This window comes from Merops nubicus, unplaced genomic scaffold (genome assembly GCF_000691845.1).
Source record: "Merops nubicus isolate BGI_N331 unplaced genomic scaffold, ASM69184v1 scaffold1225, whole genome shotgun sequence".
NCBI classification, from domain to species: domain Eukaryota; kingdom Metazoa; phylum Chordata; class Aves; order Coraciiformes; family Meropidae; genus Merops; species Merops nubicus.
In genome coordinates, this window is record NW_008608025.1 from 30,352 (window position 1) to 48,232 (window position 17,881).

At 36.7% G+C, this 17,881-nt stretch overlaps 1 protein-coding gene across 1 annotated transcript in view; it reads left to right on the forward strand.

Moving 5' to 3' along the window:
• Nucleotides 1-2,395: 2,395 nt before the first annotated feature.
• Nucleotides 2,396-17,881, forward strand: part of LOC103772811 (fibroblast growth factor 14) — a 96,117-nt gene continuing 80,631 nt past the window's right edge. The window contains exons 1-2 of the mRNA XM_008940154.1: nucleotides 2,396-2,504; nucleotides 10,946-11,049. Of these exons, the coding sequence (XP_008938402.1) occupies nucleotides 2,453-2,504; nucleotides 10,946-11,049 (156 nt within the window). The 5' untranslated portion in view covers nucleotides 2,396-2,452. The remainder of the gene's footprint in view (nucleotides 2,505-10,945; nucleotides 11,050-17,881) is intronic.

Consider the following 17,881-nt stretch of genomic DNA (forward strand, 5'->3'; position numbering starts at 1 on the left):
AAAAGACTTTTTCTTGGCCATTTATTAGTCTACAGAGATCTCCTTTGCACAATGACAATATTAATAGGTATCATATTATTAGTAGAAACATTCAAGTGAAAGGCCATGTTTTGGGACAGTTTTGTTCAGTTCTCTGACAAATGAAACCACTAAAACTGTATACAAGTGAGAAGTAACACACGACTAGGACCCTAGATATAATTCTGGATAGCTGCTAAAGCAGGCTTAAGTTTAAATAATGCATTTGGTGCAAACAGACAAATGATTGTGCAATTTCACGTTAGAAAATAGATTTTATTTGTGAATTTATAAAAAAAATAATAGAAAGAATATAAAGGACAACTTTGGAAATAATTTCTAACTTTCATATTTTTCCTTTAAAGCAGTAGGTATAAACAGCTGGTGACAGTGAATTGGCTGTACTTTGCTTTCCTGCGATACTTTGAACTGGAAGTGATACTAAAAAGTCATTTATGATTCTTTGGGTATAGAAACTGTTTTTCAAAATACTGATATTTTCCTTGTAAATACTTTTTAAAGCTCTATTTTTAATAATATTTTAAAAATACTTTTATTTGTTCTTTTAAGATGCAATTTTAATATGTGTAAAGCAAATACGTTTAAGATCATCAGTTTGGAAGTGCATGTTGAAAGCATGTGTTGATAGGAACAGTGACTGTGTTAGAAGAATTCAGTTTTCATTTTTATATTATGAAAATACTTTTGAGTTGCCTGATGAAGCTGAAAGAGACAGTACATTCAAAGAAAATACTGTTTATTCTGTTTATAAATTAAAAAGAATATTTGTTTCTGAATATTTTTATATAAAGACAGATAAACTTTTGGTAATGTAAAAACTCATGGAAAGCAAAATTAGCAGTTAAGAGGAAAAAAATAATGTGTAATGTGCTTTCATGTTGATCATCAAATGTTTATATTATTTATTTCCATGCCTCAAGTGTCTTACAGTGTTAATATTTATAGTAACAGGTTTTATGATATTTACAGTTTAATTTCATATTTCTAATTTAGCTGGGGTTATTGTTTAATATGATTTTGTCATTTGTATATTAAAGAAAAAACAACATTTTCATAATAATTTCATGGAACTGACCCTCTATAGAAAACATAAGAGCATTTCTCTCAGAGGCAGTTTTGGTTATTAGTGTTTATTTTCACCTCCCTTTAGGATACTTTAAGTAACACAGCAAGCTTGATTATGAGAGCAATTGCACACAAATGCAAGGAAGATTTTAGATTCTGGACACAGGATTGCATGGAGAATATTTCTATCTTCCTTAGAAGTTCACCTGTTCATTTTAGTACCTATCTGTCTCAAGGTCTTTATTGTTTTAGTTCATTATTGCAGAGCTAAGTGTGATATGACGTAGATGCTTTTAATGCCAGTATCCCCGCAAAGTGATGTACTGGCTGCCTCGAGTTGGGCCAAATAGGTTATGTTTAACAATATTAGTAGCAATAGCCCACAGAGGTAGTGCTGCTGATTTTTTTTAAGATGCAATGTCCCCTTTGTCAGCATTGAACCAGTCCTGCAGTACCTTAATTTGTGATTTGCTAAGGCACTATCCTTGAGGTGAATCATAAATTTGTGGCTTGGGAGACCATGCCCAATTCTTGGAAATTTTTATAAATGCAGAGTATTAAACAGGGTGGCTCTATTGTTTAGCTGCCTGAATTTCCCATACACTTTTAGCTTACTAAGTTTTCTTTTCTTTTTTTGTTCCTCTGTTGAAGGAGGGTTATATCTTGCCCAACAGTAGCTGTTATTCCCTGGGGGATGGGAGAGGGCAGATGAATTGTATCTGCTTCTAGATTGGTAAAATATTTTGGGAACTCTTCAGATGGGACTGTTACAAAATATTATGCCAGATATCACTTATGGTAGAGAGTGAGAGGAGACCTTTCCCTCCAAGTGTCCTAAAAACTTACGTGAAGTATAGTAAGTTACTAACACCTATGAAATGAGTAGGGTTTTTAAAATGTTTTGTTAGTTTCTGTAAGACTCTGTACTTGTTGCTGAAGTCTGAAATTTTTTGCAGAGCTTAATCTGGTTTAAGTCTTTTGGCTATGGGTGTTTGGAGTCTTCTTTTTTTCTGTGCTTTATCTGTGTTAATTATAATGAAGGGTGTTGGAGGCAGAGAACATGACATACAACTGGCCTAATAATACTCTGCAGTGAGATACTTCTCCATCTCCATCAGGACCTATTGTAGCACTATTATATTATGATATAGGACTATATCAGCACTATCGTAGTGCTTACTTTTAAGACAGCAATGCCGCTTCACCAAACTTCCTCCTACAGTGAGAGAAGTAGGGATAACTCTTGGAAAAGGTTTTGAGGCTAGTGACAAAATATGTTTGTCTTTCAGATCCCCAGCTCAAGGGTATAGTGACCAGGTTATATTGCAGGCAAGGCTACTACTTGCAAATGCACCCCGATGGAAGTCTCGATGGAACCAAGGATGACAGCAGTAATTCTAGTAAGTGCCTGCCCCAGGGGAATGTCGCAGATTGCATCGCTCGAGTGTGTACGCGCAGACGCAGCGGTCGTGCCTTTGGAGGGGTGCTGAATGTGTTTGGTCAAAAGGAGGAGGGTTCTGTCCATTTGGAGCCTAATGACTGCCAGCATGGCTTGTGCAGGACGTTGGCCTAAATCTCTTCCCTCTGAAGAGGAAGGCGTCCCTGCCAATGGACCTCAGGGGTAAGATATTTAGGCCAATGGTTGTCTTCTGGTAATTTTATAAAAATGGTAAAATGATGTCAACAATATTTTCTATAAAAGCGATATATTTAACATAAATTTATTGTCTTCAAAAAAAAGAGATAGAAACAAAAATTCCTTGAAAAACCTGATCGTACAGGCCCTGATTCAGCAAAGCAAATAGATGTATGTCTAACGATGGAACTCATGCTTAAACACTTGCTGAAGTACTTTGCTGAACTGGGGCTAAAGATCCTACAGTCCCTATACCAGCAAGAGTTCAAATAATTTTAACAGAATTTCTGCCATTGTAGGGACTGCAACAGTGGCAGTTTTCGAAGTATTCCAAACAAAAGTGGTCTGGAAAGGCCATGTGGGTCATTGCTTTGGTACTCTCTCCCTATAATACTGTCACGTATTTTTATTCAATACATTCAATACATACGTTTGATAACTTCAGTAATTAAGCAAACCTCTTCTTACTCTACAAACAGCTGATTTTTAATTTTCTGTTTAGTAGAGAACATTTGTATTTGATTCTTTTAATGATAATGGCATATGATTTAAGTAACATATTTTTGTGTGACCTTGTGGTCTATTTTAAACAGCTGTAATACAAAATATTTATCTCCTTATATGCATATATAAGTAAGACTTCAGCTTCCTCAAAAATGTTGGAATTAGTCTATAGAATTTAAGGGACTTAGGTTTCTACTTTGCATTGTTCAGGTCCAACTGTTTTGTCTGTTAATGCACAGCTGTCATTTTTAACACATATCATCAACAGATAGCATGATCATCTTATTTTTCTAATTCTTTTAATAATTGAGAAAAATAATTACTGTTTTGATTTGCATTTCTCTTCTTGTTTTCCAAGTGTGTTTTTTTTTTTTTTCTCACTGTTCCTGTTTCTTCCCTCAGTGCGTCCATCTCTCATGCCCACTTCTGTACTGGACTAGACAGTAAGACCTTGTACAGAAGAGATTATTGATTTTCATAGAAGTCTTGCCTATATGAAGTCCAAGGAACGTGACTTAGAGTGCGAGTGTGTATCTCTCTCCCCCTCTCCTCTCTTGACTTATCTCTCTCTTATTTTCAGCTTCAGTGAGGAGGTGTGTTGTAGTGTTTGTTTGGCTGGGTTTTTTTAAATCTTTGAACTCTATGAATTTTGAATCTTTGTGAAACTACACCATAGTGCCTTACTTTTCTCTTTTCACTGTTGTCATCTTTACAGATCTTCCTTTTTTTTAACTTACTATGTGATTTTCCTCTTCCCTCCCCTTTTTGGATTTCCATCTGTCTAGCCATCTCTCTTGTTGCTCCAAAATAGAGAAAGAATATTCTATGCTATAAATATTCTGAAATACAGAACTTGTCCAAACTCAACCAAATACCATGTAGTAATATGGTGTATTTTGGATAAATACTGCTAGATAATATTGTTTCACTTCAGCATGATTTTTGGGCTAAACAATTTTTTTTTTCTTCTGTAAAGGGATTTTCTTCTTTTTAACTGCTGCGATTCACTATTTATTTCTTCACTAGTGCAATTTGAAAGTATTGTTTAGTAAAGAAAGTTTAGACCATTAAGGATATAAAATGAATGTGCTTACCAGGAAAGCATATAGTCTTCTCCTTAAATTTTGCCAGTATACATGTATCAACACTATACTGAGATGAAAAAATTGATCCATTGGGTATATTCATGAATATATGAATATGTATCAGTTTCTTTTGTGCTGCAAGTCTGTCTTCTCCGTTCTTTTCCCTTTCCACTCTCTTTCCTTCCATTTCCTGTTGAACTTTTTTTTCCTATTGCTTTCATTTTTGCAGAATATTTCATTTTTCCTTTTCTCTTTTACTTTAAAATGATAATTTTCTCGTGGATTGAATTCCTAGTTTTTTGATCTTTTATTTTGTGAGCTCCTTATCCTAATATCTTCTGTCAGAGGCTTATCGATAAAGACTTTTTGGCATCTGCTGGGGGAGGAAATCCTGTTTCTGACCATGGAGCTTTCAGGCTGCCTATTTAATGTGCCAGATGGACAAAGGCATGGACATAGATTAGCTGTCAATAGGACAGATAGCACACTTACCTTGATAGTGAGGATGACTTCCACTTGAAGTGTTTCATAAAAATGGAGGAAATAAAGACTGCTGAAGGGTATGCATCTCTGCCAGCATTCTACCCATCTTCACTGTCTCTGAAGCCTGTGGAAGAGTCCTCCTTAGAATCATAGAATCACCATGGTTGGAAAGGACCTCCAGGATCATCAAGTCCAACCCTTCTCCCAACATTTCCCTAACCTTCCCCTTATGCACTGACCACCTGACTAGCTGGGTATGGAAGAAGCCAGAGTGAGTGAGTAGAAAGGGACAGAGGAGAGAAGTGATTTTTTTGTCTGCAGCAAGGAAACTGTTTGAAGCTTAGCCATACTGCTACTTTTTATGCTGTTGCAATTTATTCCGTGTCAAGCAGTTAGAGAAGTTAAAATTCCCTCAAGCGCATGTATGCTTCTGTACTCATTCTATATCTATGTCAGTAAACATGTTTACTGTGTTTACTATATTACAAACACTACTGGAGTTGCAAGCCATTGTCTGGGCTTACCTTAAGTTTGAGAGAAGGCTAGAGCCTGCACAGATAGATGGCAAGTTTTTCAATGTGTCATTGCACAGAAACCCTTGCATGAAAAAGGAAGAAAGATATGACTGCTTGCAATTGCATCCCTGAATATGTTTTTGTCTGTTCCTGTTGGTGGCCATGTTATTAGAACCCAATCTAAAGGCTGATGGGTTTCAGTTCATTGATGTAATTTCCAAGTTAGTGATGTTCTGTGACAGAGTATGAATTAATGCACCTAATGGTCAATGGTGCTGAGTTTCCTTAAATCACACCACCAAACCAAGGCTGTTAGCTTAAACCGTCTCATGCAATAGTCTATATTTTTTTGCCCAACTCCCAGTGATACGTGGAAAGAGGCTTTATTACATTGCTTTTCTTGGTTTAGCTGTTTTAGCTATTTTAGCTATTTTAGGTATTTTTCCTTACTCTGATGCCTTACAGTTTCTGGTTTGTTTTTGATGCTTGCTTGTAGTGAGAGGTTGGTTGTGGTTAAAGTTGTAGGCTTGGTTATTGACATCCTACTCAGCATAGCCATCCCTCTCTAGCTCTGATTTTCCTGGATTTTACAGCAGCTCTCAGCATTACTTGATGCAAATGGAACTTGCTTCAGTGTTGTCCATGGGCCTCATCATTAGTAATTAGGAAACACAAGCTGCTACTACACAGAAACTATAAAGAAATAGAAGAGATTTCCATGTTATGCTTGTGGTAACAAGAGTTACATTCTCCTCCTGACCTCTTCCTTACCCAAAAGTGCTCATTTTCAGGCATTGGTCTGTCTTCAGAGTTTTGACTCATGAATGAAAAGTAAGTTTAGTAGAAGACTAGTGTGAGATTGAAACCTTGAATCTCTTAGCCCTATGGCTTACTTTGATTCACATGAAAGGTGTATCTCAGCCAACAACCACTGAAAATTTTCAACATAAATTATAATGCTTTCCCTGGTGGGCGATAAACCTGATTTTAACACGTAAATGTTGCTATTTGTGCCCCTTGTGAAATTACAGCCAAGTTTTAAACAAATTAAAAGAGCATAACTAATTTGTAGCCTGATTTCATAAACTGATAAATGCCAAAGTTGACATTACCCAAGCAACTTTGATTTGGCTCTTGCTTAATTATGCAGCAACTTATTTTACTTCCTTTGTGGCACTTGGTACCTGGTATACTTGTTGTTCAAGAAACCATGCAGCCATTTAACATTCCTTTATTTTCATCTTCTAATGCATGCTCCTAATGCTCTATTTATATCTTCCAATCTGAATATGAAGCATTAACTTTTTAATGTCTTTCTAAAGTACCTACCACTATCATATTGTGGTTTGAAGATATTAATAATCTTCACAATGCCCTTCTAAGGTAAAGGAGATAATGAGATAAAAATAAAGCACATGAAGATTAAAATATAACACCTGCAATGCTGTTATATTTGGATTATTGAATGTTAAATTTGGATTACTGAAATTAAATATTTCCAATCTGTTTTTTGCACTGTTTTTTACTGCACTTTGTCTTCAAAGAATTATACAGGCATTTAGTCATCTATTTACATCACCTTTGGGAGTTAGGTAAGCCTGTTTCTCCCATCAGTATAACCTTAGTGTGACAGAATCCATGTTCAGCCATGCTAAAATGTGTGTTTTAATTCCATCTTACGTAACATCAGGTGGGTAGAATGGGTTTGCCTTGTAAGAAATGGATGGACAGACATCTGAATACCAGCCTCCCTGCACTCATTGCCAATCTCTGAGACGTTCTGATGGAGTTGTTAATTTTGCCTGTAGGTATGCGGATGGCAATACATGAAAGAAATAGTTGCCTGATCTGACTGCAGATTTGGTGCTGTGGAAAGTTTTGTTAACTGACACCAGGACAGTTCCGTAGTGCACATGCAGAATGGACAGCAAGTTTATAAGCCTTAAGCAATTGGTCTCTAGCAGGCTTGTTGAGAAAAAAAGTGATCTGTAATGGCAATTTTCTTGTAGCTACAAGTCAGTTGTACCTAAACACACCTTCACAAGGATATGGAAATATCCGATTTGAGGCATTTCAGATTTCAAGTTAACAGACTGTGATGGTATTACATAAAACAAGGAAAAAGAAATGTGGTGGGTTTGTATTTTGCTCAAGGAAGGAATTATTACTTATCAAAAAGTGGACTTTCACTTTGGCTTAAACTTTTAGAGGATAAGAATCCAACTCAATTTTTTTTCCTGCAAATCCCATCCACAACAGCTAAACCAACAACTTTTTTCCAGCGCTTGTTGTTCCTGTTAGCTGCCCCCCACTCTCATTTTCCGATCTTGTGTGCGGTGGGAGTAGCCTTGCAGGCTTAGGAAAAGGAAGAGAAACTATTTACTGCACAGCTGTGGTTCAGATGGAATGCAAAGCAGAGGTAAGAGAGTGTGCAGAGGCTCAGCTCTGACAAGGAGGAAGGGTTTTACTCACCACATTTTTGCTGATTGGATTTCTCTGATGTTCCCATGCCTCACTCACAGCTGGATTTGCCAGGCTTTACACCTAAGCATGCAGTATGGGAGCACTGAGTGCCAGGCAAAATTACATTTCCTGGGCTGTTCAGGGTGCTCCCTCTCTCTCAACTCATCTGTGGGCTCAGCAGGTTGGGTTTGGGTACATAAAGATGTTCAGGACCTCCCTGCGTAGTTTTGGTTTTAGATTGCTGTCTTAAAGATAGAGGGAAGCTGGGGGCATGGTTCTTTTGCACACCCTCCCCAGGGAAGGGCACAGATTTGGCTGTGCGGACCTGAAATGCCAGCAAGCTCTGGAAGGCTTTCTGCTTTTCTCATGCCAGGTTCTTACTGGAGTGGCAGATAGCAGAGGTGAATCCTAGGAAGGTTTGAAATGCCTAAAAGGGCACAGAAGTACTTCTAAGTAAAGAGTACTGCGCAGCTAAGTTCTGGAGGAAATTGAATTTCCTTTGGCCAGCTTCAGAGCCTGTAAAAAAACACATGATATGGCTTATTGGTGCATATTTTGCTGTCCTCAGTATGAAGGATATTGCTGAGTGTTTGTCAATCAATAACTGAATGTAGACTGGCCTCCCTAGATTCCCCCAAGACCGAAAGGTTTTGTGGAAGTTACTGAACATTCTATATGTGTGCAGAATTACAGCATATCAGATTGCACTCTAAAATTTTATGGTCTTAGACTAATTACAGGAGCTCTGACAAGCTCCGATTAAAACTTGGTGGTAGTAAAAGATATATTATATGCTCTCCTTAGTGCTTTCTAAATTTACTAGCAAGTGTAAGTCGCTCTAATAATTTTATGGGTTGCATAAAACTCTGCCATGTTATAGGCCTCTCATTCTGCCTCAGTGGTGGTGGTTTGTTTTCCTAGCTTTGCTGCTTTATTTTTATTGGTAACAGCAAATTATGTCTACGTTCCAGAAGTTTTGACTGAACCACTATGATTTGAAGTTACTTTTCATTAGAGTTTTTCCACAGCTGACTTGTCTTTTTTGTTCACTTCTTCTCTTTATACAAGTACTGTTTGGTTTTCCTTATTGGTGTCCCCTCGTTTGTTGCTGCCCTCCCTTCAGGTTTTCATATGCATGTTTCCTTCTGGAATTATTTTCTTCTAGAAGAAAACAAACTTAACTGCTGTCTGATACCTAGCTTTAACGTGAGAGACTACACACCCCCCTCAACAGTGGTTTTGCTAGTTTTGACCTTGTTTCATGTTAGGGTAATGGCTGATTGTTTTTTTAACTTCCAAATTATATTCAACTTAAAGCCCTCAAGTCTTGCAGTGTTCAACCTATATACTCTTAGGATATCTTGCCTGTGAGGGCTATGTTTCACTGGTTTACATTTGTCTTGTATAGAATAGAGAAGGAACCTTCTCTGTATCCAGTATTTTTCTAGTGAATAGCCCAGTAAGATCCTAGCATGATGGAGGCTTCTGGAAACTACAGAAATGAAAATGTATTTGTGCTAAGTCTTGTCTGATGTCATCTCTTCTATTCTTCTTTCTAAATTCATAAATTTGTTTTCTGTTCTTCCAGAGCTCTTTTGAATATATGTTTCTTTCTACAGGTGTAGGAAGTGCTCTGCTGTAACAATTCCTAGTTTTATACTGGCTTTGTACATTCCTCAAAAGATCTTATTTTGCATATTCTTGTCCTGTGTGACAATATTGAAGGAGAGGGGTGGGGGTTTTTCCATCCACTTCTATTTTTAAATTTTAGCCATAAACCTCTGTTTTTTCTCAGTTGTAAAGATTTGATCATCTTCATCAGAAATGATCTGTGACTTTGTGTCCTTTGACCCGTCAGGAGTTTTCACACCTTGAGAAAACATACTTATCCACTGCAATGACGTGACCCTTCCTTTCCTCTTGATTTGGACTTTACTTCTGGCATTCTGATTGCAGATAGCCTCATAGGGTACACTTTCTGGTCATAACTATGGATGTCCTTCCTAAATTATAAGGAATTCACTGTAGGTGTTACTGTGCTTCTGAGACCTGGCTTGTTGGAACCATGGTCCTCACTGCTTATGTGGAAGACACGGGTTGTGCTTCTGGTTTTTATCCAAGTATTTGTGAATCCTTGACTCAGCCACAGTGTTAAAAAACTTGGCATGAACTCTGGCTCATCCAGATCTTTTCTTCTCAGATTGTTTGATGTGTGCTTTGATTCTGATTTCCTAGTATGAGTCAGTAAACTTAGTGAAGGTATGTACTGGCATAATTTTTAGAAGATGGATTGGTGTCTCCCACTTAGATCACTTTTTCTTTTGTTGTTTTCTAGTGAAGGCTGGTAAACTCCCACCCTTCACACTGGTCTTTTTCAGACAATAATCAAAGCTGTGGCTGTTTTTGTTATTACAGGCATATATACCATTGCTAGGGTATTTGCTATTAGCTGGTTTTCTATTTTTTTTCCCCAGAATTTCAGTCTTTGAACATATTGTATATTCAGCTCCACAGCATTTATGCACATTTAAAGTAAGCAAATATTTCACCTATTTTCTGAATTGTGATAAGCCTCTGCCATTACCTAAGGCCTTTATACTACTACTTCTATCAAATACATCATTCACAAAAGCAAAAAAAAGAAATTTTTTAATGAAATCAGAGACCCCTTGACAGCAGTCTTGAATGACAGCACAATTTAATCCAAAGCCATGAGAATGCCTAGGAAAATAAAAAACTACTTGCCAGAATCAGGGAGATATGTTTTCTGCAAGGTATCTCACATGTGTTACCCTTATGATCAACCTACATTAATGCATAAACTGTTGGGCTCTTTGACTCTTTTAAGATTGCCTGAGATACTCCTGCCTGCAATGCTTTGTAAATTATTACAGTCCAGTCTGTTGTGCTTTGTATTTGTTAGTTAGCACTTGTGCCAAATACTGAATTATTGCAGGACTTACTGCTAGATAGATAATTAGGCTTTAGTGTTAAAGATTAACTTCACTAGGAGCAAGATTTTCTGAATTATTTTAATTTTAAAGTCAGAAAATAGTTATACAGGGAGTAGTATTCTTTCTTTTTACTAATGCTGTTTATTAGAATATTGTAATAACCATAGTATATTCATAGCTTCTCATGTTTTTTCTTCACAGCGTTATTCAACCTTATACCAGTGGGACTTCGAGTCGTTGCTATCCAGGGTGTAAAGACTGGGTTGTATATAGCCCTAAATGGAGAAGGTTTCCTCTACACATCAGTAAGTACCTTTCTGAAGTCTAAGTGGTACAGCCAAAGCTGAAATCCACACAAGACTGAGTTTCACTTTTAAGTTCTGTAATGTCAGTTTATGTATATACATCTAGTACACACACCTGTGGACCCATGTACGTGTGCAGCTTATCTAGAAATGGGGGGCAGTAGAAATTACTGTATACTCTGAATGGAAGTCTGCATCTTAGCAGTACTTAACATTCTGTAGAGCTCTTTTTCTGGTAGGCTGTACTGGTAATGAATTTTTAAATAAAGACTTGAAATTATTTTCTTAGTGACTTGTTGATCAGAATCCAAAAGTTGCTGCAACAGTTACTTTTAATGATAAGACTAGTGTATCGTTTGTCTAAAAAATTGCTAACACCCTTAGAGTTAATCACCATAATCTTCTAATTGTATGGTTAGCATTATTGTTTTGGGTTTTTTTCTTTTAAATGTCAGATATCAGAAAAATAGAGAGTTCTGTGGGGTCTGTTTCTTTGTAAAATGATCAAAATTTGAGAAAAAAATCTTTTGATTCACAAAGAAGACTTCTGGATAAAGTGATTGGAAATTCTTCAGGTTGTTTAAGATATTCCAAATGATTTAATGCTAATCACTCAGTGTGTTGTTGTGAATATAAAGATCCTCAGTTTTGTGTAAATTTAGTGTCAACCTCCTCTGAAAGGCAAGCAGACTTTAATATGAACAGGCAGTTCTGTCAGGTATTAACAAGGTGGCTTAAAGGATTTTTCTTTAGTACATTTTGATTGCTGTCTCTGTTGAATTTTTTTACATAGTGCTTTTTCCATTTTTCACGTCACATAGTTCTTAATTCCCCACTGAGTTACAATAAAGTGCTTTGTTTTCAATGTCCATTGAAAGGAAATTGGACAGATTAAGCAGCCTATGCCCTGAGGGAAAGTATTCTGTTTGTTTCAAATACACAGTTGTCTTGGAAAAGCTAATTGGGAATAAAAAATGGAACTAATCTTGAATGTCAATGTCAAGACAAAGAGAAAATTCATTCCTATAAAATGTCTGCTGGAAACTCCAGCAGTATGATCTAAAACATTTATTTTCTTCTGTTCAAAATAAACATTCTAGCACAGGAGAACATGCAATATTTGCTGTCAGAAGGAAGAAAACTAGAAGAAAAAAAAGTAGAGCTCTTAAAGATGTGTTGCTGACATCCCACTTCCATCGCTTCATGTGGGGAGTTCATTTCAGTACGATGGTGTGAACAGTACTTTTTTAATGTGTTGGTGCAGTTAAGAGCACATCTTTGCCCAGCACCGTTTCTGAAGCAAGTTCCCTGTCCTTCAGAAAGAAATACAAATTTCAGAAAAAGTGGCAGTTTCCTGATGGGTAATTCTGCACAGGGACCCTGCATGAACAAAACTGGCAGCCACTGTCTGTGTTTATATATTATTCTGGAAATGGTCCAAGTTAAATGAATAGTGTCACTCAGGGAAGAGAAAGGAGTGGAAATTACAAGGCAAGATAAAAAGAGATGACTGGATCCAAACTTTGAATAGATGTTAACTCCACCTTTAAAACATACTCAGGTCTAAAACGATACTTCTGTTGTGCCAGTGGGAGTCTGAATTACTTTGTTCCTATGTCTCCTTCTTTAGCAACAAAACTTAGGTTGTGATCAGTCTCATGGATGTAAATAAAATATTACGTGTAAGGAAAAAGTAATCTGTGTGCTTAATGTTTTGCAGTATTGCAAATTCTTCATTGCCACTAATGGCAACATTTGTGGATTTGTTGACTTCTTATATGCCTGTAATTATTTGCAATATGTAAAAGTACTTCTGAATTATGTTCTGTGAATGTTGTTATGTTTTGAGTGTATTTCACTTAAAAAATTATCAGAAGAGTGTCTCAGTGTCTCAATCTGTTACTTTACGTGGTGTGAGGTAAGGCAAAAAATGTTTCTGGAATATATTGCTTAGTCTTTGTCACATGGAGAATGAAAGATGAGTGGCCCATTAAATAATAAAGAGTTGTGACATGTTAGAAAGCTCAGTGCAAGCTTTTGGTTCTGGTATGTCTACAAAATGATTTTCAGCTTACACTTTTGTCACGTTGAAAAGTAGTAATTTGGTAATATAATGCATATTTAAGAGTAGTGATTTTGAAACAGTGTTGTAATACAGGTTCGTTTCATATTAATGTATTGAAAACATTGACAGTAACTTTTTTCTTAGCAATTGCCTGCTTTCAGCTTAGAGACTAATGCATTTGAAAATAAGAAGACAAAGCATCAGAGAGAAGTGTGTCTTCTCCCTGAGGATCAAGTTGAAGAAATACTGCATGCAGAATATTTTAAATATTGTAATTTGTAGAAAAATATTTTTAGCTAATAATTTTCTATTACTGTCCTGTTGGTGGATTTTTTAAATTTTGTTATATTTGTGTGACTGTTGCACCTAAATGCAGAAGTTGTGTATTACATGAGGTGTTTTTCTCTTGGCTATTCAGGGGAGGCTGTGAGAAAAAAATTTTCTAACTTTGTATGCCACCTGTCATCACTGAAAAAAAGTGCCACATAATGGGAATGCTAGCTAAAATGTGCATATATTTAGATATAGTACCAATTTTGGAAAAGCATTTAAAAATAAATGGAAGCATGCACTATAGACTGATCCTTTCAGGACTGATTGAGTCCAGGGTCCCTAACACACACCACCAAAGCCTTGTCAAATAAAGGAGAAGCAAAATCTTTGGAGTTTGATGTGGCTTTGCAGAATTCCTGAGAGAAAATGTAACCTTATTTTTCAATGCATTTAAAGTAATTATTGTAACACCATGAGTTGTTATTTTCTGTCATATAAAATATGAGAACAAGAGCCTTTTTCACATTCATTTTTTTCTTGCACTTTTTAAGATTCAGCCCACTTAAATGCTATCCAGTAAGCTCATGTTTTTTGAACTTTTTTTAATTGCATCCATCTCTATTTCTGTGTGTATGTACGCCTAAGCTATTACATATATCTATCTAAATATATATCTACTCATCATTAGGATATATTTATATAGTGACAGCTTCCCAATTGTAGATCTATGTTAGTGAGCAGTGAGAATTATAAAACCGAATTGAAACTTATTTCAGATGGATTAATGAACTGTGAGTAAGTCAGTATTTGTCACTGACTTCATCACTGTGAAAGTTAGTTGGACATGCTGGAATTTCCCATAAAGAACCAGCTTAGTTACTAGCAAGATATTTGACACAATAGCTATGCGCTTTTGGTGTTAAAAGTCTAAAAACATGCCTTACTCCTATCTCACCGTTGGAAAGGGTGGGTAAGTGAAGGTTTTATTTCCAGAGTTGGTCCTGTCAAAATCAAAAGAAGTGGAACTGGCTCCATGCACTGAAAAAATGAGCACAGCTGCAGGGATTCTCCATGGGGAACAGGTATTGCCTGCAGCAGAAGATGGCAGTGCAGTACATGGCAGAAGCTTTTATTGGGTTTGATGCTAATTTTGGTCAACTCATTTTGCAAAAGGTTCATTAGTTCAATTTTCAGGGGAGCTGCAGCTTCTTGTTTGGCTTCTAGAATTTTCTGCTGTCATAACAGGATGAATTCAGAGGTCAAACTTATAATATGTTAGTCTGTTCTATGATTCCTGTTTTCCTGAAGTGTAGATATGAGAGTCTTCTTGGATTGTATCAATGAATTTCTCCTAGGAATTGCTTGATGTATCTGGGAGGATTTGGAAAGGCTACTGTTTGTTTGGGTTTTTTTTCATCCTAGGAGCAGTTTAGCAGCATGTTACCAGCATTTGGTGGCTACCAGAATAAGAGAAAAGGGAAAAATTAGAACGGAGAAAGGAAAAAATTCCTAACTCTGAAACACCTTTATCTGCTTGTGCTTTCTTGTTTGTGTTTCCTTTTTAACCATTTCTTCTGCCAGCTTTCACTGAGACCTGAAATGTGGACAAAACCAGAAAGACTACGCCTGTGATATTGGCAGGAGCAGATATTGAAGACATAGCAATGCACTGTGTAGTTTCTGATGAACTACAGAGATACTTTAAAACATGACTGATCCTGCAGGGCCAGGTATGAACTGCCTGGTCACTTCTTCCAGTGTGGTGCCTGGCTGGAGTTGCATGCTGAGTCTCCAGAGATCCTCTTCTGGGTGTGGGGCAGTGGGAACCTCACTGGAGGCTGAGTGTAATGGAGAGACATGGCTGCTTTTCCAGGAGGTCTTACCTGGAAGATAACTTTTATAAAAGTACTGTAATTTATAAAAGTACTATAAAATCTCAACTTTGTATAAAGTATTTCAGAATTGGGGATGGCATACTAATCCCTTTACAGAATAGTCTTCTTGTCAGGTGAGAGTTTGTGTTTGTTCTGCCATGGTGACCCATCAAGGGCATTGGATGTGTGTTTGGTTGGGTAGTGTTTCTGCAGCAGTAAGATGTCAGTCTGTGTCACAGCCTTCATGAATGAGAGAAAACATCAGTATCTGTTACTGGGAAGTGTATTTGTAATATTGCTGTGGCAACTCCCACCTGAAAGGAAAGCCTTTGAGGGTTTCTCATGACATTTCAACAGCTTCCCAGTGCTGATATTTCCACCTCTTCTTTAAGCCCACATAATTGACCTGTTTGAGGAGGAAAAATTCAGCCTCAAGGAAGAAGATAGGACCACAGACAGTACGGTCTGCAAAATAGTGAGAAATGAAGTAATCTGTGTTCCTAGTATCTAAATCAAAGTAAAATGAAAAATAAGTTTCTGGTAGCTTTTCATAGAGCCTCTCCTTGTGTTTTGGAGTAACAACTCTTAGTGTGTGCAGTGCTTTGGAGCTTCAAAGGTGCATAAAACTTTATAATAAACAGAACATGAAGAAGTTTAAAAAAGACAAAAACAAAGAGGAAATGCAATGTTTGCAAATTTTTTTTTTTTTCAGAGTGGATCAAAAAATGTCAATGTGACATTAAGACAGCATTTTTTCTGTTGATTTTGTGTTGTCACTGTGTCATAGTGATTGACTTAGGTTTTGGCAGAGATTGCTCCCCATCTTGCGGGGTGCTGCAGAAATAGGAACGGATCTATTTAGAGAGACGTGGACAAATATGATCTTGGTCTATGGTTTTAAAGAGGTAGGGTTTTGTTCTAGCAGTCAGAAATATACTGAATGATAGAATAGGCTAAGTCTTGTTGCTTTTGAAGTATCTAGTTTTGTAAATATGTACACATCAGAGTGAAGTGGCTCCTTTAACAATATTGTGGTCAATAAGAAACAGGATTTTCTTTCTTATGTCACTAATGTTTTAGTGTCTCAGCCAGCTCCCATACTCTTAGTTCACTTGTCATTATTTATGTCTTGGGGCTACTCTGGCACGCTTTGGACAGAGGAAAATGGGTGAATTTAATTATTTGAAAATCACAGCTTCTGATAAAGACTTTTGAAAACCAGTTATGTACACAGTGGTATTTTCAAGAGTGTGAACACATAGACCTTATGCAAGCTCCATCAGCTAATTTTAAGGGCCTACCACTAAAGTGCTTTCTTATGTATGAATACTTTCTTTGCATAGCCTGTTATCTTTTATTCAGTTTGGTATCAGTTGGAAGGTGACTTTTATTTCCTTTATATAACAAAAGTTAGTTGGAGAGGAGAGTAAACAGCATGTTCTAGGGCCATGTTTCTCTAGAAGTTGGGCTGAATTGCTCAAAATGTAAACAAGTTCAGCATGTTCCAGAAGTAGTTGAAATACACTGACAGGAAGGAAGAAAACATCTGCATGGTTTATGCTTATTTTTATCTGTGTTTGGAGGTAGATAATTTGTCTCTCAAGTTGCCTGCCAAAAATAAATACAGAAAATTGCTAATGTATTTATTTATTCTATGGTGGCACTTAAGGAACACCTAATAACATAGCCCTGCTGTATTGTACAAAATAGTGCCAGATGTCCCTGCTGCAGAGTATGGTAGAAGAGGGCTACAAAATAGATACTAAGTCCATGCCTTTTTTCAGGGGGTTTGGTTTTCAGTACATTTTTTGATTGAATCTGCTGAAGCTGGTGTTTTCACACACAAGATAAGGGGAAAAGGAGGCATGCACAGATACATGAGCATTTGATAGCGCATGTAAGAAGTAAGAAGGAAAGAGGTGAATGGAATGAGGCTGACATGAGGAGACTGTGATAAGCAGGGATTTAAGAAATTGGAGAAATAGCACAGTTGAGCAGTACAGAATTGTAGAAAACCCTGTGATGATACTATCATGGTAGAAATTGGTGATATTGCCATCGTTCAAGTCTGATGCATTTGTTACTCCCTCACTGTGTCTTTCACATGCAGAAAGAGCTACAATTTGAACTACAGTTCATAAACAATAATAATTAAAGAAATATACTACTTGGAAGATACAGGAAGATAATTATTACTATAAAGTTATAGTAGTTTAGTATTGCTTCTTCATCTGTGGCAGCTGTTTCACCCCCTGCCGTTTAAACACTATACTGGGGATAATAACAGAATTTGACTTAAAAGTTGCCCTAATGTTTCTTGCCACTTAAACCAAATATGTGTGTCTTGGCTGGGTCATTAATGCCCACAGTATCTTGGCTGAAATTTTTTATCTCTAAGAAATACTTTGACATTTGCTTAAAATATTTATTTTCCTTTCCTGTGTTTCTCAATATGCACATATAAAAAATCTCTTGATATATGTGTTTTCTTGCCCTGTTATTACTGAAATGTACATAAATGCATCAAGGTTAAAAAACTGGTCTTCCAAACTTCATGTCAAAGCATGGAAGGTCATAGAGTCAGCAGCTGCAGTTGGGTGTTTTTCAACAGTTACTAATG